The 23,838-nt window shown below is 38.4% G+C and overlaps 3 protein-coding genes across 5 annotated transcripts; 2 read left to right on the forward strand and 1 right to left on the reverse strand.

The window, feature by feature from the left end:
* Window positions 1-153: 153 nt before the first annotated feature.
* proser1 (proline and serine rich 1) lies at window positions 154-7,661 on the reverse strand. Of its 2 annotated transcripts, XM_084104995.1 has the most exons (12): window positions 7,141-7,661; window positions 6,931-6,996; window positions 6,784-6,852; window positions 6,609-6,703; window positions 6,430-6,523; window positions 6,218-6,328; window positions 6,043-6,126; window positions 5,797-5,875; window positions 5,526-5,618; window positions 3,072-4,479; window positions 2,216-2,363; window positions 154-1,967 (listed from the first exon to the last, which is right to left on the reverse strand). In XM_084104995.1, exons 1-12 carry the CDS (start codon window positions 7,183-7,185, stop codon window positions 1,842-1,844), a joined length of 2,418 nt encoding a protein of 805 aa, XP_083961121.1. In that variant the 5' UTR covers window positions 7,186-7,661; the 3' UTR covers window positions 154-1,841. The 2 variants fall into 2 exon arrangements, with proteins under 2 accessions (XP_083961121.1, XP_083961122.1); XM_084104996.1 differs by lacking the exon at window positions 5,526-5,618.
* A 314-nt stretch (window positions 7,662-7,975) lies between these two features.
* Window positions 7,976-17,133, forward strand: vps36 (vacuolar protein sorting 36 homolog). The gene is made up of 14 exons (XM_084105006.1): window positions 7,976-8,181; window positions 8,791-8,859; window positions 9,003-9,073; window positions 9,212-9,326; window positions 9,513-9,602; window positions 10,958-11,044; window positions 11,391-11,423; window positions 11,528-11,605; window positions 12,972-13,106; window positions 13,846-13,911; window positions 14,999-15,063; window positions 15,385-15,469; window positions 16,339-16,415; window positions 16,504-17,133. Exons 1-14 carry the CDS (start codon window positions 8,086-8,088, stop codon window positions 16,583-16,585), a joined length of 1,149 nt encoding a protein of 382 aa, XP_083961132.1. The 5' UTR covers window positions 7,976-8,085; the 3' UTR covers window positions 16,586-17,133.
* Window positions 17,134-17,751: 618 nt separating this feature from the next.
* On the forward strand, window positions 17,752-23,776 carry thsd1 (thrombospondin, type I, domain containing 1). 2 transcript variants are annotated; one of them, XM_084104998.1, is made up of 5 exons: window positions 17,752-17,920; window positions 19,108-19,232; window positions 20,646-21,605; window positions 21,786-21,944; window positions 22,022-23,776. In XM_084104998.1, the coding sequence occupies exons 2-5, from the start codon at window positions 19,175-19,177 to the stop codon at window positions 23,467-23,469; spliced, it is 2,625 nt and encodes an 874-aa protein (XP_083961124.1). In that variant the 5' UTR covers window positions 17,752-17,920; window positions 19,108-19,174; the 3' UTR covers window positions 23,470-23,776. The 2 variants fall into 2 exon arrangements, with proteins under 2 accessions (XP_083961124.1, XP_083961125.1); XM_084104999.1 differs by lacking the exon at window positions 17,752-17,920 and having other exon boundaries at window positions 19,031-19,232.
* Window positions 23,777-23,838: the final 62 nt, after the last annotated feature.

A 23,838-nucleotide genomic window follows, 5' to 3' on the forward strand; every position in this document is an offset into this window, starting at 1 on the left:
TTTTGTCTGTAGTGACTACTTGCATTGTATCTCATTTTAAAACGTTACTGTGGGTTTATGGTCATTCTGGAAAGTCCTCAACTGACAAGTGATAAATCATTATATACCACTGCTAACCAAAAAATTCAGAATAAAGACAGACAACAAAGAAAGTCTAAGAAAAGAGCTTTTATTTCATTATGCTGTTAGAACATACTAACGATTATCTAAACCTACCATATTCTTTATTATATTTTATAATATATAATGGAAACAAATGAGATCTACATATATTGTATACATGCAAAATTCATGGTTCTGACTCTTAATATCAGCAAAATTGCACAACAGTGTAAAATCTGTAACACTAAAGTCACTTTGGCAAAGCAACTTAGTCAATTCCTATAGAGACGTCTGCAAGGTAAGTTGGGGAAAAATAAAAACCAGAACAACTACAGTACAAAGAGCAAACATCTTATTTACCCAATCTCAAAGGGTATTTACATGTACAGTATTTGACCAACATCTGAAGAAAAGATCAGTTAACTCACTACTTCATGATACAAGGAAATAAAACAAAAAAAAATTAGACACCCACACTATTCACAGTTCATCTACTGGTGTATATTTAAAATTAATTTTAGTATGTTAAGTAACATTTAGTCTTTTTCAAAATAATCATAATTCTTAAACGGAGTTAAGCCCTAATTACCTCTACACCCCCCACCCGCCAAGAATAATACTTAATTTTAGTATCCATTTCATCCTTTCAAATGACAATAGTCCAGCTCTCAAAAGTCAATCAAAATGATCTGCTAATGCAGAGTACTATACCACAAGTTTTATGTCTCGATCTGAGACATTTGATTCTTTTCTACAGGAAATTAGTGGAGAGTAGAGCTGCCACATTAGTTTGTATTAAAGGGTTAGTTCACCCAAAAATGAAAATTCTGACATTAATCACCCTCATGTCGTTCCAACCCCGTAAGACCTTCGTTCATCTTTGGAACACAAATTAATATATTTTTTATGAAATCCGAGAGCTTTCTGTCCCTCCATAGACAGAAACGCAACGACCACTTTCAAGGCCCAGAAAGGTAGTAAAGACATTGTTAAAACAGTCCATGTGACTCCAGTGGTTCAACCTTAATGTTATGACGAGAATATTTTAAGTGCGCAAAAAAACAAACAAAAATAACAACTTTATTGAAGATTTTCTTCTTTTCTGTATCAGTCTCCTACGCTGTTTATGTTACGCACTTCCGGGTTCTACATCAGAACGCAGATGCCAATTGGCCGACGCTGTTCACGAGAGCACCACGACACATGCGTGTGATGCTGACGCAGGAGCTGGCCAATACAAAGCCGGCTTTCTGACATAGAACCCGGAAGCGCTGCACTGTGTTTACTATGTCAACAGCGTAGGAGACTGACACAGAAGAGAAGAAATTCTTCAATAAAGTTATTTTGTTTGTTTTTTGCTCACAAAAAGTGTTCTCGTCACTACATAACATTAAGGTTGAACCACTGGAGTCACATGGACTATTTTAACGATGTCTTTACTACCTTTCTGGGCCTTGAAAGTGGTTGTTGCGTTTCTGTCTATGGAGGGACAGAAAGCTCTCGGATTTCATAAAAAATACCTTCATTTGTGTTCAGAAGATGAACGAAGGTCTTACGGGTTTGGAACGACATGAGGGTGAGTAATTAATGACAGAATTGAAGTTTTGGGGTGAACTAACCCTTTAAGACACGTTTATTTCATGCAGAGCACCACCGTCCACAATGTTCTGCATTGTTTACTCACACCACACGCACACACCCATGCATTGTTTTCGACATGCCTGTCCTCTTATTGCGCTCTACTGCCAGCCCAGTGATGGGTGCAGGCCAGGCTGCAGAGGGAAGCTCGAACCTGCGGCTGCAGGGTAGTTAGTGAATCCATTCGGCTGGGGAGGGTAACTGTCCAGCGCTGATGCTGAGTGAGCCTGCAATCACATGCAATAAACAAACATTTGAATTGAGTCGCAAATTCTTCTAAAAATTTTGCTCGTAATCATAATAACAGGCATAATAATAATAATAGCCAGTGACCCTTTAATAATCACTTAGCAGTCTGGAGACTCCGATAAATGTAGGCAGAGAGACAGACAGACAGACAGATAGATAGACAGAGAGAGAGAGAGAGAAAGAAAGAGAGAGATAGAGATACAGACAAATAGCATGTGTGCTCTACCTGCAAAAGCGCAGATTGCATTGCGGAGTTGTGTAGACCTGAGAGGGCAGCAGGAGATGCTGTTGTGGAGAAGCTGGGCATCCCTGGGGGGAAAGACAGCAACCCTGGGAAAGCTCCACCTCCAGGGGCCTGAAGACTTCCAGTTAGTCTGAATAACACATTAAGCAACATTACAGAAGGCTATTAAGAATGAAATTCTATTGATTATCTTACTGTCACAAAAAGATTGAATTTGTTAGGTATTTTCACAAATTCAAAGTCAACCATGCAATCAGAAATGCTATAGCATATGTGCTCACTGCAATAACACCCCTTGACAACACTAATTCACGTGTTATATGTTGATGAGAGACCCACTGTCTGAACTTTGAGTTAATCAGCCATATGACCATAAAATACTGGTTTACACTTTGACAGATTTTCAGCTTCTTTTAGGAATACATATCACTCTGATAATATGAAGAATAGAAAGTATAGACTTTGGACTTTGCAGAGAGCATATCAACTGGAAAATGTTTGACATTACAAGTTCCCAACCCAGTTACCTGCCTTACTGACTACATAGTCCTTCTAAGGCAGCATCCTAACTGAGACGAAACCCCATAATACACAAGTTCTGAATAAAACAGTCCATTTGTGATTATATTGAACGGTTATTGATACTTTTCAGTATGTATACATAACTTAATCAAATGTAATTAGGCTTCCTAGGTTTTAAAAAAGCCTTTGTGTTGGATAGTGCATCTATATTGCTGGCTAAGTAGGCAGCTCACAAGATTTTAGAACAGTTGTTTCTATATCATATAAAATTCATATGATCATGCAAAGTAATTAAACAGAAGAAGGAAAAACATACCCAGCCTGGCCAACCAGAGCAGGGTTGAAGTTAGAGCTGAATGCAGAGGCGAATCCAGGAAGCACAGCAGAAGAGGAGGGGACTCCTGCTGCTGCGGCGGCCGCTGCGACTGCTGCCTGGAGAGGTGCAACGGTGGCTACTGAGGAAGAGGCTCCTGGAAGCCCCATTAACGAGGACAGAACCGGACTACCTGCTGAAGGGGCCCCCGAGCCTCCAAACCCTGGGAAGGCAGGGTTTGGGCCGGGAGGAAGACCCGGGTACACTGAGGGAGCTGTGGTCAATCCCAGACCAAAGGGGGAGTGAGTGGGAGCACTAGAGTGAGCCAGGCCAGAATACACAGATGAGACCGGAGGAGTAGTGGAGGAAATGGAGGACTGGGCTCCGGAAAAAGGAGACATTGCTGAAAAATGCGGAGAAGGGCTGCTTCCAGACTGAGAGCCCAGAGCAGAGGAAAGACTGTGTAGTCCGGCTATAGTGCTGGGCAAAGAAGACTGTGGTGAGGCAGCACCATGGGCCATGCCCACAGGTCGGGTAAGGACAGCCGAGTTAGGCATTACTAGAGAGCTAAGAGAAGGGGTGCCAGAGCGAGAGGGACCTTTGAAAGCAGAATGGACAGGACTGTTGCTTCCACTACCTCCACCATGCCGGGCTATGGAGTTGGCATGCTGCTCGCTAAAGAAAGCAGGGCTAATCATGGCTGCCTGGGATGTCAATCCAGGAGAGGGTTTAGGACTATGAGCAGCAGGAGCCACTGATAATCCTCCAACACCTTGCATGACGGGAGTAGAGCGTCCAGGAGTGAGAGAGGACATTCCTGAGGTTGTGTAACTACGGATAACTGAATGTGACTGGGTAGAGGTAGTGCCAGGGAACGGAAGTGCTGACTGGGAATCTGAGGAAGGTGGGTAACCCTTCTTTGAGGGTAATCCCACAGCTCCATGAGGAGTCAAGGGGTCGCCAGTCGCTCTGGGAGTAGGTGTGAGGCCACCGGAAGGCGTTTCAGCACGGGGAGCATTGTGGAATGGAGAAGGAGGGATGCTTGTACTTGGCCCGGGTGTACCACATGGGGTATGACTTCTGATGACCGAAGGGGTGTTTCTACCAGAAGGGGGCATGCCAGAGAATGGAGAGGGAACGCTTGTAGTGTGGCCACTGGAGTTAGAGGCAACTTGGGGAGAGCCAGCTGGGGCAGGAGGCCCTTTGATGACTGAGGGCGAGGGTGCAGGAGAAGGGGAGGGGGTTAAGGGATTCTGGGATGGGACCATGCCTGGGAAAACTGGAGTGATTGGTGTGGTAGGCTGAGGCTGGGGGGTGACAGGAGTAGATGGGGTGGAGCTATGAGGAGAAATAGCAGGTGTGCCGGAGATGCTGGAGGTTGGGTTTTGTTGACTGACAGGCCGGCTGTAACCTGGAAATATGAAACAATAAGCATAATGAAATATTAAAAGGAAGAAAGCCCCATTAAATTTAGACACAGGCACCACATGCATCTTAGTTTATTAGTGTTAGACGCATTAGAAAGAAAGCAAGAGAGAATTCAGGAAATGTCCCAATCTTCTAGAAGCACCATAAGATGCGCAATGCAACAGAGCAAGCATTCATGCTCAAAACATTGACTGACAATATATGTCACAGTGCCCCCTTGTGATAAAAGCAATCAGGCAAAGTGTTCTGGGTTCAAAATTACCACTCATCCCCTCGGTTTGTAAAAATATGAATACTTGATAATAATACTAATAAGTTATATCCAATAGCTCCTATCATGATCATGTAAAGCTGGTAAATATAAGGACCGTTTATAACAAGAAAAATTATAAAGTAAAATTTAGGCATAGTACTAAGTCTAAAACATTACTTTTCATTACAAAAAAAATGTTGTGCACATTTGTGCTCTTAACTTTCAAAGTTAGTGTAGATTACTTCCATTGCAAGTGCCTAAAGGTGATGATACACAGGGCAACTTTTTGAGCAATGTTGCCGTCAACGGGCAACCAGGTGAGACACAGGGCACACGACCGACCTAAATTATCCAGATAGAAATATATTGCCCATTTTCAATGGGAAAGTGCCCAAGCAACAATCGCTCGGCAAGACTGCCCAGCAACATTGCTCAAAAAGTTGCCCTGTGTATCATCACCTTAAGAGTAACCTAGTGTCGTTTTAAAAAACAAACAAAAAAAACCTCAGAACTTTGCTTTCCAGAAAAATCAGTTACAATAATATGCATTTTAGAATTTATGCTCCTTATAATCAGTCGTAGCAAATAGAAATGACAATATTAGCTCAGTTAGATCAGTAAAGAATGCCCTGGAAAGAGTTTTAAGCATGAACATATTGCATGCTATAGGTGCTGCAGGCAGATTTAGAGCATGCCATAGCAAAGTAGCGTCTACATTGCCGTTGCAGCTGTTAAAGGCAGCACACAGTGCTAGCAACAGCAACTGCACATTGTACCTGCCGAATTGAGAGCGGCTCGGTAGGGTGGGGGTGGCACAGTGGCAGTGATGACCCCACCTACTGACACCAGACCTGCGTTGTTGTACGCACCTGAGCAGCATCCAGAGAAGAGGGTAAGAACATTCTGCATCCACTTCCACATTGTACACAGACACTCTGCTGGCATTTACATGGTCTACTCCATATTTCTTTTGTCCATTAGGGAGATCATTTCCCAGACAATTTATTCTTGATCATTCTTTTCTAATCTGAAGAAAAAGGGTCTTACTTGGAGCAATGGTGGCGTGTGGACGACATGGCGGGATAGGATATGGCACAGGTCTGTGTGGATTGTATGTGGATGGTGACTGTTGGAAAAATAGAAATATATGCAATAAAAAGGCCAATAAAGACATGATATCAAAGAGACCTATCCATTATCCAAGAAAACATGATTCTTTGCCATTAATGAAGCATCAAAAGCTTTCAAAGAATAAATTAGTTTGGGCAGTAACACCTAGCCAGTAAAACATACCGGTTTGCTTGGTCCGAGTATGCGCGCAGCAATGCCCTTTCCATCCAGGGTTGTATCCTCTCCATCCTTTTTGGCAGAAATTCCCTTGAAAGTTTCAATAAAAGCCATAATTGATTTTTAATAGTTAAATTAAAAGATATGCATTTAAATACATTTATTAAGTAAAGGAACTCACAGGGAATGTTCCTGTGACCTGACTTGGTTTGCCTTTGGGATAAGGGTTCCCTGGGATCATCCCACAGGATGAAATCATCGCCACTGGAGCTTTACATCCCACTTTACACACCTGAACAAATTACAGACATGGCCTGTATTAAAATCCTCATTCATTCAATACAATCTAGACTTAGCAAAGTTTGTAAATCCACTTGAACGAGTACATTTTACCTGCTCTAGGATTCTTCTTGCACGTTTCTTCTCAGAGAGGTGAATACGAAACGCATCCTCCACAGGACGGTAGTTTTGGGCATCAGAAATATTTCTATAAAAAATACATTACATATTGCAATGCTTGATTCATTTTGATTTGCTGATGCGTATAATCATTTCTGTAGAGTGTAACTTACAGAGCTATGAGTTCCAGTACAATTATTCTGTCCTTTGAGAATGTGAAAGAATTAAGGATGTTTGCAACCTTTGTTGTTGGAATTGCAACCATTTTCTGCAGGAAATAAAACATGTTATGTGGTTAAATTGTGTCACAAGATTGTGGATAAAGAAATAAAGAAGCAGAATTCTTACATGTTGCAAGGCTTTGACAGCCTTTATCTGGGGCTCTGCCCAGGAGAAGTATTTCAAAATGTCAATCACCTGAGGAAGGAAGTTTGACAGGTAAGCAGATGTAAAATACTGCAATTACTGTTCCCTGGTGTTACAATGTCAACATACCTGTTCACTGGAGAAATACCCATGAACCTGTTCTATAGCTTTGATTCGTTGATCTGTCAAAACACACTTCAGAACAAAGGAAAATATGACAATATTAATGTTATACTGTTGCTTATTCAATATTAATACTAATAATAATCACTCCAACTGATCACCACTCCCTCCTTCCTTAACAGATAACCCATATTATTTTGTAAATATAAACGGTACCTTTCTGATTTCGTCCAAAACGATATCAAAGGATTTCTTGTCCATCTTCTCTGATCACTCACTGTATTGATTATCAATCCCTCTTACAGCATCTCAATGACAAGCCTTCATCCACCTGCTGATGGGAAACTTCATGCAGTAACCCCTTTTAATTATTCACAGCACTGTTGTTTGAATTCATCAACTTTTTGCATATAATCTTATATTTTTTGTGAATCCAGAATCTTTTCGGACAGGTTCAGCGAGTCCAACAGAAGGCTGACGGTCTCTTTAAGTGCAGACTGGCATCATTGACATGAGGAACAACAATAGTCCAGTGCTAAATCCACACACTCTTCATATGCATCATTCTTCACAGACATGCAAGTCTTTTATCATGCTTGTACAATTAAAAAAAATCCACCGAAGTGATTGAAGTTCATAGTTCACGCGCTAATTTAGTTTATTTTGATATAGCTTCGGTGTTTGTTGGGATTTAGCAGAGATGCTAAAGGCTGCAGTTCGTCTGCGACTTTCTTTGTCAGGACCCCGAAACGAAAGAGTCTGTTTCTAAATGCGCCTCAAGAAGTTGACATTTTATTTTGAAATAAATGGCATTTAGTAAATAATTTATATTTTATTATCCATATATTAACTCAGTTGTTGTTTTTAGATTAGTCAACAATATTGATAATTGCTTGTAACAATAACAAACAAATTATGTATGAATACAATTCTCACAATATGAAAACGGATATATACATATATATATTAATTGTATTTGTATGACTTTATATAACACGTATTAAATGCAATTTTGCGGCTTTCTTTGAATGGATTGTCACATTTCTGAGACAGGCGCATTCTCGGACATCTAAGCGGAAGTAAACAGCTGCTGTAGCTTCATGTGTATGTTTAATATGCTCTAGTTCTGTTCTTCACTTTTGTTTTATTATTTTGATAAAAATGGACAGATTTATTTGGACAAATGGGCTCCTTGATATGAACGAAACGTTAGTAATCCAACAAAGAGGAGTGAGACTTTACGACGGGGAAGACAAGGTAGTCTAAGCTTAGATAGTTCATGTGGATTCAGCTGAAAGTTATAAAATGACATCCATGTGGAAGATTCTGTTTTGACAATGATGCATAAGATTATAGATAAACACAAATATATTTCAGATCATGCAGTTTTCATGTTGCTTATTAAAGCTGTTAAAATGAGAACAAAAATGTAATTTTAGAATTAAAAATTGTACAATACAGAAGACTAACACTTTACAATAAGGTTTAATTTGTTGAATGTTGGCATTAGTTTACTACATCAGCTTCTGAGGCATTTGTTAGCCTTAGTTAATGTTAATTTCAACATTTACTAATACGTTTTTAAAATTAAAAGTTATGTTAACATTAGTTAATGCACTGTGAACTAATGAATGAATAAACAATGAAGAACTGTACTTTTATTAACTAAAATTGACAAGGATTATTAAATGTTGTAAAAAAATATATTGTTCACTTTTAGTTCATGCTAGTTTTAATACAGGACCATTAAAAGATGCAACCTTATTTTAAAATGTTACCTAGTAGACAATATAAAGATATGCTTTACTTAAATGGTGTATATTAATGTTCCGTAATTCACAGATTTCCCCTTTTCCTCGTTGACAGGCTAAACTTGATGTTGGAGCCATTCTTCTCAGTACCCATCGCCTGCTCTGGAGAGACCAGAAGAGTCATGTAATGTCATCTTCAGTATATTTTCTCTGCACTTAAATTGATTCTTCATCTTTTCTTCCTGTCCTTTTGCTTTAAACGAAGAACATTTGAGAGCACAGTGTATTTGCTTACATTTTTGATTCCTCTAATATGTTGTTCTGTAGGAATGCTGTATATGCATACCCTTGTCACAGGTCATATTCTTTGAGGAGCAAGCAGCAGGCATCGGAAAGAGGTGACTGCACTGTAACACCAGCATGCGATTCACACATCTGACATATGGAACATGCAGTAATAATAATGGAAGCTACACCCTGTAAATCTGCTTATTAATCTATATTAAAAGTAAATTGTTGCCTTTCAAACCCTGCAGTGCCAAGATTGTTATTCACCTTTATCCATCCCCTGAAAATAAGGAGCCAGGCCCCTACCAGCAGAGCAAGTACTCTTATATAAAGCTGTCCTTCAAGGAACATGGGCAGATTGAGGTCAGTAACTGAAGGAGTGATGTCACAAAATATTTCTACTGAGATGATGCATGGAGCTAATTACTCCACTAAATCTGGCTTAATACAGTTTGGAGCATAAGCAGTCATGACGCTTAGACAGGAACGGAGCAGATGAGGTGTTAGGAAGGTGTAAATAAGGTAACTTGTGCTGTGTTTGATGTGTAGTTTTACAGACGTCTAACAGAAGAGATGACTCAGAAGCGATGGGAGAATACACCCGTCTCACAGCCGATCCCCACAGTAACAGGACCCAAGGTCAGCTCAGACCGAGACTTTGAATGATACATAATGTTTTAATATACAGTACATGGTTTTGTTTTTGTGTTTATTTAAAGATCTGTATTATTTTGTAAATATTTATGTGTTGATGACTTAAAACCCTTTTTATAACTATCCAGTGTCATTTTAGTATTATTTACTATTATAGTATTTATTAATATTTTGAATTAGCCCTTTTTTTATATATATATATATATACTTGGTATCTAATTTTAGTTCAAGTTTTTTAAATTGTTATGTGTTTTTGTCATTTTAATTATTATTATTTTTTACTATTTTCTGACAATGCTGTTCATACACACTACCATTCCAAAGTTTGGTTTCAGTAAAAAAAAAATTTGAAAGAAATGTATACTTTTTTTTTCAGCAAGTATGCATTAAAGGGATAGTTCACCCAAAAATATCTGTTCCAAACCTGTATGAGTTTCTTTCCTCTGTTGAACACAAAAGAAGATATTTTGAAGAATGTCTGTAACCAAACGGTTGATGGACCCCATTAACTTCCATACTACACATACTATGGAAGTCAATGAGGACCAGCAACTGTTTAATTGCCAACATTCTTTAAAATATCTTCTTTTGTGTCGAGCAGAAGAAAGGAAATCATACAGGTTTGGAACAACTTGAGGGTGACTAAATGATTTTTTGGGTGAACTATCCCTTTAAATTGAAAGATTTGTATTTTTAAAAAAATGCTGTTCTTTTGAACTTTCTATTCATCAAATAATCCTGAAAAACATTTATCACAGTTTCCCCAAAAATATTAAGCTGCACAACTGGTTTCAATGTTGATAATAAGACATGTTTCTTGAGCATCAAATCAGCATATTAAAATTATTTTTGAAGGATCATGTGACACTTAAGACTGGAGTAATGATGCTGAAAATTCAGCTTTGCATCCCAGGAATAAATAACATTTTTAAATATATTCAAACATAAAGCAGTTCTTCTTAAATTGTAATGATATTTTCCAATATTGCTGTTTTTACTGTATTTTTGATCAAATAATTGCATGTTTTGTTTTGATGAACATAAGTTACTTCTTTCAAAAACATAAAAAATGAACCAACTCCAAACTTTTGAACGGTAGGGTATGTTGTTTTACTTGAGGTTTATTATAAAGATTGGTTTATTTATTTAATTTTATTATATATTGTGTCTCGTAAGGAACACGCCTTAGCCCTGAAACAGTGACCCCTGGGCAAACCCTTTCCTTCCTGTTCCTTTGTTATTTGTTTGCATTTTATTTTTTAGTTATTGTTTGTGTGTGGGTGTGCTTAACAAAGACTGAGGCTCATTTTTCTCTCTTCTTTTTTCCTGTGGTTCTGTAGGCAGGAAGGACACGCGCAGTGGGCATTGTGGGTATTGAACGGAAGTTGGAGGAGAAAAGAAAAGAGACAGATAAAAACATTTCTGAGGTAAGAAAGAGAAACAGACTGACAGGTAGTCCTAAAGAGACCTAAAGAGCTCTGGGATACTAGCTTGAGATAATAATAATGCCACGATCAGGCATTGGGCGCCATGGCCCCCTTTTGAGGGGCCCCTGATGTTGAAAGAAAACGGCACCCTGTGTTTAATGCTAGATGACCTCATAGCTCTGATTAGCTTCCTGGCACAGCTATAATGGAAGATAAAAAGAGAGTGCACAGCGGTGGGATATCCTGTTAGGTGTGGGCACACCTAGTGATTTTGGCTCTTGATAAAGAGGTATTTTGGATATCACCTTTTTCACGTTTCCATTCTAATATCTGTCTCTTCTTTTAGGCCTTTGAAGATCTCAGTAAACTAATGGAAAAGGTCAGTCACTCAGTAGGTCTGTGGGTCGGCCTGATGTCAGGCAGAATACAGCCATGGTCAGGTTTATCGGTCTTGTTTCAGCGACTCACTATCTTTCCCTGTAGGCCAAAGAGATGGTGGAGCTCTCCAGATCCATTGCCAACAAAATCAAAGACAAACAGGGTGACATCACTGAAGATGAGGTGAGCTTAAAGACCCTGAGGGGCACCAGTGTTTCACTGGGGGGAAAAGAGCAAAAAAAAAAGATATTTGACATAAACCAATCCATAATCACATACTGGGTTTTATACACTTACCATTTGGAAGTTTGGGGCAGTAAGCTTTTTTTGTGTTTTGTTAAATGTTTTTGCTCACCAAGGCTGCATTTATTTGATCAAAAATACAGTAAAAACATTAATACTGTGAAATAGTATTACAATTTATAATAACTGTACTAGATTTGAATATATTTGTGATAGCAAAGCTGAATTTTCAGCATCATTAAAACAGTCTTCAGTGTCACATGATCCTTTAGAAATAATTCTAATATGCTGAGTTGGTACATAAGAAACATTTCTTATTATTATCAATGTTGAAAACGGTTATGCTGCTTAATATTTTTCTTGAAACCGTGATAATTTTTTTCAGGATTCTTTAAAAAATAGAAAGTTCAAAAGAACATAATTTATTTGACAGTAATATTTTGTAACATTATAAATGTCTTTACTGTCACATTTGATCAATTTAAGCATTCTTGCTGAATAAAAGTAATAAAAGAATTTTTTTTTTTTTATCTTGCTGACCCCAAACCTTTGCTAGTGTATATACACATATGAACTTGTAAGTGGAGGTTGTTGCCTTTTTATAAGGCTGTTTCCTCCTCAAAGTCTATTACTGCTTTTATCCTGCTTAAGTTAATAGGCTTTCTTAGATTACATGTAGATAACAGCCGCTATGTGTATTGTTATAGCTATCTGTTTAGTTTTATTTAGCCTCTATATGCACAGGTATGCCTCTAATAGGGTGTATATCAATCCCTCTCTTTTGAATAAAATATTACATTTGATCATGCATGTATATTTGTAATTTTCTCTGGCTCAGTGGAGTGTCTATAAGTCCAAAGCTTGGAAAACATTGGCAGTGTAATCCACACAGAGCTTGGAAATCCCAGTGGCTCGCAACATACACTTTGCACAGGGATGTCAAGGGCTGGGAAATGAGACAGTGACACAAATAGAACTTAGAATCGAGCTGAAAAGCAGCCAGGATTGAGACCCACCAATCAGAGCGCATATGGTGCATGTTTCTTAAGTGCAGGATTGCATCCAAATGGACACATATAAATATTTATTGGACAGAAAATGACCTGTTATTACAGAAGTCCATAATCAGATGAGGGAAAAACTTTGGCACATCTCAAAATGAGTAGATGCATCTTGTTCTGTAGAAAGGTTGAAGTTCACATGCTAAAACTGGCTGTTAGAATTTCGCAGTGTTGTTAGTAGGCTATATATTTAGTGTAGAGCTGCAATTAAATTAGTCATGTTTGTTTTGTGTGCCTTCTGACAGACCATCCGTTTCAAGTCTTATTTGCTGAGTATGGGTATAGCCAACCCAGTGACCAGAGAGACACACGGCTCTGGCACACAGTACCACATCCAGCTCGCCAAACAGCTGGGCGACATGCTGCAAGCCCCACTGGAGGTGATTATATGCATCTCTATGATTTCTATGAAATATGCTTATCAAATAGTTTTACATAGCCCTGTATAGGTGTAGTAGCCCTATATATATTTGCATATACACAACAGAGGTCAGTAAGAGTTTTAGTCCGCAAGGATACATTAAATTGATCAAAAATGACATTTCTAATGTTACATAGGACTTTGTTCCTTTGAACTTTCTATTTATCAAAGAATCCTGAAAAATGATTTCTGAAAGATCATGTGACCCTGAAGACTTGAACAATGGCTGCTTTGTCATCACAGGAATAAATTACATTTTAAAATGATTCAATTAAAATAAATTATTTCACATTGTAACCATAATTCACAATATTACTGCAGCCTTGAATAAGAGACTTCAAAAACATAAAAAAAATATAAAAAAAATCCAAACTTTTGATGCGTGTGTGAAATACAGGTGTAGATCTATATTCTTCTTAGTACAGTAATTGCAACTGAGTTTAATATTGTTTTAATATTTAATATTATTTAATATTTAATACTGTTTGTTGATTTTATTTGGTGAGTAGTTGTGTATTAATCATGAAAATGTACATTCAGCTCATCATTATCTCAAAATCATCATTTTGTTGGGGTTTAATTTGTGATAATGATCAGCTGGCTGTGCTTTTGTCTTACAGTATGTCATTATGTGAATTTTATCCTTCCTTCTTTAGTCTTCCTCAGCCTCTACTGATCTTTATTATCTGTCTCTGTAGGAGCGTGGAGGAATGATGGCCCTCACTGAAGTGTACTGTCTGGTGAACAGAGCCCGTGGGATGGAGGTAAAATGAATCAGGACCGCTACAATCAAGACAGAAGCAGCAGTGTGTCTTTTCATAGAGTTAATCAGATCTGATCCTGATCTTCTTCCAGCAGCATTAAGAGTGAAGCTGATGATGGAACAGCCATCTGGAGAGTAGAGAGCAAACTCTCACATGAAATCAGAGCATGATGTGTTTGCATGTATATTACTATATCACCGCGTTTTGTAAAACTAGCTCTCAGGTTCGTCCCTGGGGTATGGGTAACTTTATTAACATAAGAACATACTCGAAAATGTAATTTAAATGTTTAAATTATTAATAGGCATCAGGATCTTCTGATTAGACTTCCATGGGGGGAGAGAGAGACTTTTCTTGTACAGTATTATTATTATTTTATTTACTTTTTATTTATTAGGGTTATTCTGGTGGCTTTAATTAAAAAACTTGGGAATAAATTATTTATAAAACAGTTATAGTTCAATAAAACTGCTTATGTTTTAAAAATCAAGCTCATATGCTATAAAAATAGCTTAAGATATTTTGACAATTTTATCACAGCAAGGTTAGTTCAGGGTTTAAAATGTCATGTGTTGTGACTCCCCAAAATAAAATTAAAAAAATCTAAATATTAACAAAAAAAATTACCTTGAAAAATGTCACTGCATAAAAGTTGTTAATATTTTATTTATTTTTTTATATTTTTTAGAAAGTTCAGAAGAGCAGCATGTATTTGAAATGCACATCTTTTGTAACATAATAAATGTCTTTACTATGACTTTTGATCAATATAGTGCATCCTTGCTGAATAAAAGTATTTATTTATTTAAGTGTTTATGAAACACTTTTTTTTTAAAAAAACATTTTGAAAATAATGATTAAGATGTGTACACTCATATCTAAAGTGTAAGGAAAATATTTTTTGACATTTTACTTGATGGTTACACCACATGACATTTTTAGAGTCATTACATTTATTTGAAATGTCTCTTGTGAAATATACAGAAAGATCTATGTAGTTCTATAGTAACAAGTTATTTTTTTTTTTATATAAATATTTTAAAAACATTCTAGATGAATGATCCCCCACCCCCAAATTTCTTCCCAGCTTCTCTCTCCGGAGGACTTGGTCAATGCCTGCAAGATGTTTGAGTCACTGAAGCTTCCTCTACGGTAAGGGTGTGAGCATTTATATTTGTATGTGTGTTTGCACAAGTAAACGTGAACGAATGTGCATGTGTCTGTACGAGCCAGGCTTTGTAAGCAGAGGCGGGTCAGTGTGAGATCGGTCAGCCACTTCCTGGCAGACTTCCTGTTTTCAGGACCCATGTCCGCCCTCTGTCTGCTGGCTGCATTTTCCAACTTTCAAAAGAAAACAACCATTTGACTCATAAACCACAGTTAGGTTGCATACAATTAGATTATGAAGCAGTAATGTCTTGTTGGGTTCTTAAGTAACCAGCAACAAAAACCACATTTGTCTTTCCCTGTCAGGTTGCGAGTATTTGACAGCGGGGTGATGGTTGTCCAACTCCAGTCCCACAGTGAAGAGGAAATGATTGCCTCAGCTCTAGATAACGTGAGTGTCATGCCATCATTTTCCCCATCTGTGAAATCACTTATGTGGCCGTTCAAACATCATGCAGAAACTTTGTCATGTTTAATTACGGGTTATTAGAGTGGAAATTGGATCGACTCTATAACCACAAACTTGTACAGCCAATTTCTTCCTCTTCTGTTGAATGGTCGTGGTCAGAGAGTGAGAGAAGCTCCCCATTTCATTCTCCTAGAAATTGCATGAAATGAACCACCTTCAAAGTGTTTTTTGGACAAGACACAGCTAGCAGATGTGATTGGGGGCGATGTTTTAGGTCAAAGAGCTGGAACGTGAGGCGTGTCAGATTAGATATTTCCATCTCTGAAGAGTCCAAGACAGATGCGGTAAAGGAGAGGAATGTTCTAAAAAACAAAGCATATTTGAAGATCGTTTGACATGAGATGGCAATTATTGCTCTATTCACATTGTTTCAGCTATTAGATGTGGTATATACGAAACCTGTCAAGAACATAACTGGGTCATATTTCACACTAAAATAAGAATCAGAAATTAGATTTTGCTCAAAGAAAATGAAGCCTTTAAAATATTAAGTAACCATTAAAATCTTTTGCTTTCATTATGTCTTCTCAACGTTTCCCCAAAAAATGGTCATTACCGTAATGCAAAAAACAATGAAAAAATGTATTATTTAAAGTATAAAATATTTTTATAGCATGGTTGTAGCTATTGTATTTTAGATTATTTGGTAAAAAAAAATTTTTTTACTATGAATAAATAAATTAAATTAAATTCTTCCGCCAGTGTATTGTGATAATGAGGATTTCTTTAATGAGGATTATAGGGAATCCATTTGGTTTAATTGAGGTTTGCTTCTCTTTTGATTTTCCCAGGTGTCTGATAAAGGCTCCCTCACTGCTGAAGAGTTTGCCAAGCTGTTGGGACTGTCAGTTCTCCTTGCTAAAGAAAGGTACAGGAGACATCCTTTTCCTTATTTCATCAATAATTCATCCCTCAAGTGTCTTCACAGTATTTTGATGTTTCGCTCTCTTTTACAGGTTGTTATTAGCTGAAAAAATGGGTCACTTGTGCCGAGACGATTCAGTAGAAGGTCTGCGATTTTATCCCAACCTGTTCTGACGCACAAGGCCGATATGTTATCAAACCTTGCTGTCTCTCAGCTCCTGTTGGTCCCAGATCCCTCTCAGAACTGATAACTGATTAGCTCTCGCTCTGGACACAAGTGGGCACCCACTTTCCACTGTGTTTGTCAATAGGGTCTTTCATGAATGTTGGTTAAGGTTACTGCATTCTTCTGTGTGTAACATGTTTAGTGATTTCCACAGCCTTTAATGAATAGGGAATTACAGAAATGATCATGCAGAGGATGCAGTTTCTTGGTGGAATCAGTTATGTTGATACTGTGTGTGTTTCCAGCACATTCAATGCGGTTAGAGTGTCAATAAAAATATGTAGGTCATTTTGCATTACATATGAAAAGAAACAGGAAATCTTATGAGTATACTCAGGAAAAAAACTTTTAATGTTAAAATTATTAGAAAATTCATCTGACACTCTTGGTTGGAGCAATCTGCTTTTCCCCTTATGGAAACATAAAGTCTTCCGCACTTATTTTGGAACGTTATGTAAAAATAATATTTCATTTTTTAAAACATTTTCTGTCTTTGGTTTGTGGTCTGTCTTATTATGTTTCACCGGTGTTTTTTATTCGTGTTTATTATATCAGATGTTTCACCAACGTTGTTGGTCTTTTTTGGCACTAATTGCTAATACTGAGGAATTTAATAATACTGTTTTTCTAAGGTCTATTCCACCAAAACATGTGAGCTAGTAATGACAACTGATATTACAATGAGTAGACTGTTCCTAAATATAGTTTAATATATTAACGAACTTAAAAGTTGACCTGAAATGTCAAGTTCATCTTGAGACCTCCCTATTGTGAGGAGATTTATTGAGGAGAGGGTATTTTAGATTAAGCAGATGATTCACTGCTTACTTCTGACATTTATGTTTGGTAACATGAACTATAGTAGCGGATTGGCTGTATTAGTAGAGCCAGCAGAAACCTCTGCGCGGTCACTGAGAAATTTGTGGTGGGATTTCTATTGAAAATGGACGTGTGTAATATGCATTTTTTTTTCGGAATTAGTAGTATAAAACGCAGTTCTTCGTAGTTCGTCGGCCAGACGTAAATACTAAATAGATTTTTGTGGAGAGCAGACCGCTTCCTATCTTAATTTCCCTAATAACAACCGGTGGAGGAAGCAAGACAACGCGCGCTCACGGTCGCGCAGTCTGCGAATTGTGAGGGCGCGCTCACGAGAGCGCGTCTCAGAGCAGGACCGCTCCGTGACGTTCAATCATTTAACGCTCATAAACAAAACTCACGGTAATCTTTCAGCCCCATACGGATACAAGAACAGACGGTATTCATCCGACTCAGTGTCAAATGTAAGTAAACTACTTCTAACATCTACGTCTATATATAGGTTATTTACTTTTAATTTGCGCATGTGGGCTATTGAACTGGTTTCGTTCATAAGTGGCAGAATGCTCGAGTTTTTTTCATAATACTTATTTTTACAGTGTCCTTGTTACTCACGTTACATATAGTTCTTATAGTAATTAGCCTACTATAAATTATACATATCCTAATTACATGCAACTAATCCTAATCTTAAATACATGTAGTTAATTAGCCATAGGGTAGGATTAGGATTTGGTTGAGGGTTAGTTGCATGTAATTATGCATAATTTACTGTTATTACTATGGTAAGTACATGTAACATATGTAACAAGGACACTGTAAAATAAAGTGTTACCTTATTTTGTAATAGATCAGTGTTATGTTTGCTACATATCTGGAAATGTTTATCTTGTGTTTTATAGTGTTCACATGTATAGTGTCACAACAACAATTTAGCCTATATTTAATATTTCTATTTTTACGATAAAATATAGGCTAATTAATGAAAAATATGTACATATGGAATTTATGTATACAAAAAAAAAATCATGGTTGAACCTTGCTCAATAATTTATGGCCACAATAAATTTATGTATTTTATGAAATGTAAGTGTATATATATATGAAGAGTTCAGATGATTGATAAAAATTATCATTCTATAAGAAGATTTCAGATGGCACTTAGAGGCTTTTGCATCTGAACTCTTCATGTATATAAATACATATATATATAAATACATATATATATATATATATATATATATATATATATATATATATATATATATATATATATATATATATATATAGGCTATATATATATATATATATATAGGCTATATATATATATACATATACATATACATACATATATATATATATATATATATATATATATATATATATATATATATATACATACATACATACATACATATACATACGTGTATATATATATATATATATATATATATATATATATATGTAGCTACTGAATAGTCTATGTACTATGTGTTAAAATATGAGATTATCAAGAAGATATTCAAATTATTTTTTCCACCGATTGATAGTCCAATGAAAGAGTCAAGTGATTGCCCAAACAAATTAGTGTGGTATTGAATGAATGTATTTGATTAATCCCTTGTGTCTTATTGAATTGTGTCTGTTTCAGGACAGAGAGAATAATAGTGGTTTGGGGTGATGCGGACAAAGAGGGATAAGAGGCTGCATACATCGGAATGACACAGGGTTTCCTTACAGCAACCCCATTTGTGCTGCTCTTCCTGTTGGGATTTGGTGAGAAGGCGTTCTTGCATTTAAAGAAGTTTATCCTGCATGGCAAATCAGCTTTTATAGAAAATCATACCTTAATGCCCCTAACAAGCAAACCAAAGGCGACTGTGGCAAGGAAAGGAACTCCAAACAATGCAACAGGTGTAATACAATATTTAGTTCTCATTACGTCTGCATGGATCATGACAACGACACAAATGTTCAGTTATATGATCCAAATTCCCTGCTTCTCATGCAAAATAGTGTTTAAATGAAGGTCAGTGATTGGCAGTTTCAAGTGCACCGTGGTGAATCGGGTTCAGTTGGAGAGTAAAATGGAGGGAGGGGGAAGGGAGGGTCACCGACTTTTCCTGCACTCTCTTCCCCTGGATGCATTTGTTTTTTCTGCAGGAAGTGACCCACACACACAGAGAGTTTGTAAATCACACAATGCCTCCTCAAGTTCTCATACTCCAGTAATAGACAGCAGTAGAACTTATCTTAAACTTGAAAACTTAACTTGAGAACTTATTTTTATGAAGTAGTATAATGCCTTCTATTTTCATCTGGCATAAAACGCACAACCTGAAATAAAAAAATAAAAAATCTATAGTAATGTCAGTGACAAACCATGAGGTCTAATCCAGGTCTGAAAAAATGACAATTTTTTAAGGAACAATTAAGTTAAAGCATGGCCTGGTTGGCGTGTGTGCTCCATCACAATGGTGATGTAGTGCTTTAGGCAGCATATTGGCAATGGTGAGTTTGCTTATTCTAAAGATCCTGTTCTTCCCTTTTCTCCACATTATTACCTGCTCTCTCTGGGGGAAAAAGGTACAAAGGTTATCACTGGGACAGTAGTACCCTTTAAAACAGTTCTAATATGTATCATTTAGGCACTTTTATGTACACTTTTGGTACCAATATGTACCTTTGAGGTACTAATATGCACTCTTTTGGTACAAAGGTGTACCTTTTGAAAGGGCACCACCCCAATGACAGCTACGTTGTTTTCTGAGTGTGCCATACTTAGTAGCAATAAAGCCAAACAAAGTTACATTTCTTCCAGGCCTGTAGTTAGCAGTCATCTAGCTTTTTTAGTGATCTGAGCCAGAGGAGGGCCACTACCATAGAGACTTAGTCTCTAGTGTTGGCCTTGTAATTGCATTGCAGCATGCTAGCAAGTAGCAACCACTCAGAATGCCTTAGCAAACGCATAGCAACACCCTGGCAACCACCCACCCTAGCATCAGTGCGAGTTTTGCATGAGCAAGGATTACTAAAAGTAAAAATCTACTTATAAGGAGAAGATTCTTGACTTCTGGCCATATTAAGCTACTTTATGTTACATAGTAATACCACAGGTTCATTACATTTTGCTTAAAACTATGTTTTAAGTCTATTAATTGGTTTTAATTTATATTTTCTTTCCCATAGCGATGGCTGGTATCCACCTCTGGCCATCAATGCACATTGCCTTGAGCAATGCCAGTGTGTTTGTGGATTACAACACCGAAAGCAACTTCACCAACCACAGACTGACAGTGTCATTGATTGACATTGACATGAATGTTACAGTGCTCTCCAGGTCTCTTCTCTTTAACCAATCAGAAGGGTCACTGGAGTTTAACTGCTCCTGCTTCCTGTATGCAGGTAATTTCAGATTCAGACTGGAGCAGAAGCACATCCTTGGCATGTCTAACATAAGTGCCATCTGGTGGTGGAGTCCTGTTCTGCATGTGCACTGGCCCACCTTTCACCTGGCTGTGGATCGTGGCAGGAACAACCAAAGTTCTAATGACATTAGGATAGGTGTGTACACTAATGACCACTTCCATTCTTGTTCTAGCAGCAAAGCTTCAACTCTCCACCTTGACGTCAGCTACCTTGAACAAGTCCAGGTTGGGAGGAACACCTTTGAGAAGGTGCAGAACCGGATAAGACATGATATCAAAGTAGTTAGGTCACAACATGTGGAGATGCCATGTGCGTCCCCTCTGACAGAGCGTGGCTTCATCAAGATCTCCCTAAAATCCCCTGTCACCCAGCAAGACATTAAATCCTCTGGTCCTCTTTACCTGTCTAGCATGTTCGCCTACAAGCTTCATGTGGATAACATTTACAAAAGTGGATGTGAGGGAGCAGTGTCTGTCCATCGAATCACTCCTCCTTGTACAGTTACAAATGGAAAAGTTCTGCTTTATAAGGAAGAGAGTAACAACAAGGCCATTTCTTCTCACATGGCCTTCAACTTCCTCACGCAAGGGGAGAATGAGACTGAGTTTAACTGCTCCATCTTTGACCCTGGCAGGAATAAGTACTGCTTCCATTTCACACTCGTCTACAGTCAGGCTCCCAGTTTAGCACACACCTGTGTGATTGTGCAAAGACATACAAGTGAGTCTGCTTTTACCTGTCGTGCATGTACAAAACATAGCTATTTTAATCTGGAATTAGCATTACTTACATTGTCAATTAGAAAATCAATTTAGAAATGCAATTTAAGGTGTTTATGTGTATAATATTCAGCATTTTTAATGTATTTTCTCTCTCCAATACCATATCATTGCCCTGAAGAAATGTGGGGGCCGTGGCAGCCATGGAGTGGTTGTAGTGTGACGTGTGGTGAAGGGGTGCGAGAGCGTGTCCGTGAATGTCTGCTGCCCTCTAGTGGTGGGATGCAATGCACTGGCATGGTTAGGGAGCAGTCTCACTGTTCGTTAGAAGACTGTACCGGTAAACATTTTACTTACTTTTTTATCTATTTTATTTTTTGACATCTGAACAACCTTTTTTTTTGTGTTTTATTTTAGAGGAGCTTCTCCCTCCATCCCTCACTCCACCGCCAGCTGCAAGCACACCCCTAGCTGGGAATCTAGTGGTAGTGGCTGGGATTTCCCTGTGCCTGGCTGTGATTCTGGCCACCATCTTTATCACAGTGTGGAGAAAACTCTGCCGTGCTCCAAAGTGCAGCTCCATGCGCCGTGGCTCCCTGCACTCTCCCAGTGGCCGAAAGAACTCTGATGAAGCTTCTATCTGTGGTCACAGCATGCAGAGACCCAGTTTCTCCGAAAGTCTCCAGGCAGCTCCTCTACAGAAGGGATTTACCTTGCCTGCAAGGCAGGGACCTTCGGACCGAGGTGTGTTGGCTTGTCAACAGAGCATGTCCCTTCCTCTTCCCCTTTCTCAAGACCCAGAGAGAATGTCTCCTTCTGGCCAAAAGATCCTTCCCCCTATTTTTGGCTACCGCTTGGCTCAACAACAGCTCAAGGAAATGAAGAAGAAGGGCTTAAGAGAGGCCACTAAAGTCTACCACGTGTCCCAGAGTCCAGTCGATGACACCATGCTAGAGGCAACGGCTTCAATCCCTACCGGTCTAACTCCCGCACCCCAAGAAATTGACAGCCCGGAAGAGTCAAGCAGCAGCCACTTCCGAATATGGTCTCCCTTTCCAGAACCTACGTGGTCTCCCAAAAACAATGCTTTATCAGATAGACAAAAGGTGGACTTGTTGCTGGGTCCACCGAAGTCTGCATTCAGTGCCAACACCCGTCGTCTCGAGCGAACAGCAGACTGGGTGGAGATGGTAGAGCGTAGTAGAGTGCCCTACTCCAAGAATCCCAATTTCAGGAGATCCTCAAGTTTCCACGAGAACAACCAGCAGCAGTTTCCCCTGTCCCGACCCTACCGAGAAAGAAGCATGACCCAGGTGACTCCTCGCCAAATACCAGAGGGGAGCTGTAGAAGCAGAACCTGGGAGCATACGCTTCCTGAACTTGAGGTCTGGTCTTGTTCCAGTCCTAGAATGACTGATAGCTCAGTGGACCACAGGAGAAGACCATGGTTTGACAGTCCTCCATCTCAATCAAACTCGAAAGATTCAGTTCCAGTGACACCAACAAAAGAGCCCTTGATGGATCGTCATCATGTGGCCAGGAGCCCATCTTCCGCACTGGATCGAGCTGAACGGGCAGAACAGAACTGGAGCAGAAGAGGTCCCTCGCCTATCCAGAGGAACATACTAGCCAGGAAGCTACGAGAAGCTAATTCATCAACCTGTCAAAGGCAACGCAGTTCCACATTCTCTACCTCAGACCAGCGCCGGGGACGCTGTCGCAGCCTTCCTCTCTCTGCGGACTACAGCAACTCCCCATATAGTCTAACAGAATCAGAGCAGCACATGATGGACATTTCTGGATACTTGGGTGAGGATGATGGAGTAGAGGTTGTGACCATTCATAAACTTCATAACAATTCATAAACAATCCTGCATTTCTGGAAGGTTCTGACACTCTGCTGAAGCAAACTCAAACTTCAAAATAAAAGCTCCATTGGAATGAAGCAGGTTATTTTGCTTCATGTGGACTTTATATCCTTGTACATAAAGTGATATCTATGATCATTTTTTATTTATGGGGGTTTGACTATTAATTTGAAAAGCCATTTTTGATATTATCCATTATCCATACCACAAGAATGACAACCTTTGGATTTGTTTGTACACTGGAAAATGTGAATTCTCAGGTTTTGCATGACAGATGAAAATATACATACAGTAAATGTAAATATGAATTTATTTTCTGAATGTTTCTTTTTACTGTTGACCATGTTAAAGATACATTACAAAAAT

Source organism: Abramis brama (assembly GCF_963993115.1).
Source record: "Abramis brama genome assembly, chromosome: 25".
NCBI classification, from domain to species: domain Eukaryota; kingdom Metazoa; phylum Chordata; class Actinopteri; order Cypriniformes; family Leuciscidae; genus Abramis; species Abramis brama.

Coding starts and splice junctions, on each gene's coding strand:
- proser1 (XM_084104995.1), bottom strand. CDS start 7,185: ATGGACAAGAAATCCTTTGATATCGTTTTGGACGAAATCAGAAAG. Junction 5,876..6,042: donor TACTCGGACCAAGCAAACCG/GTATGTTTTACT, acceptor TTTTTCCAACAG/TCACCATCCACATACAATCC. Junction 2,364..3,071: donor GCTCTGGTTGGCCAGGCTGG/GTATGTTTTTCC, acceptor TGTGTTATTCAG/ACTAACTGGAAGTCTTCAGG.
- vps36 (XM_084105006.1), top strand. CDS start 8,086: ATGGACAGATTTATTTGGACAAATGGGCTCCTTGATATGAACGAAACG. Junction 13,912..14,998: donor ACAGAGCCCGTGGGATGGAG/GTAAAATGAATC, acceptor ATTTCTTCCCAG/CTTCTCTCTCCGGAGGACTT. Junction 16,416..16,503: donor GTTCTCCTTGCTAAAGAAAG/GTACAGGAGACA, acceptor TCTCTTTTACAG/GTTGTTATTAGCTGAAAAAA.
- thsd1 (XM_084104998.1), top strand. CDS start 19,175: ATGACACAGGGTTTCCTTACAGCAACCCCATTTGTGCTGCTCTTCCTG. Junction 21,606..21,785: donor GATTGTGCAAAGACATACAA/GTGAGTCTGCTT, acceptor ATTGCCCTGAAG/AAATGTGGGGGCCGTGGCAG. Junction 21,945..22,021: donor TTCGTTAGAAGACTGTACCG/GTAAACATTTTA, acceptor GTTTTATTTTAG/AGGAGCTTCTCCCTCCATCC.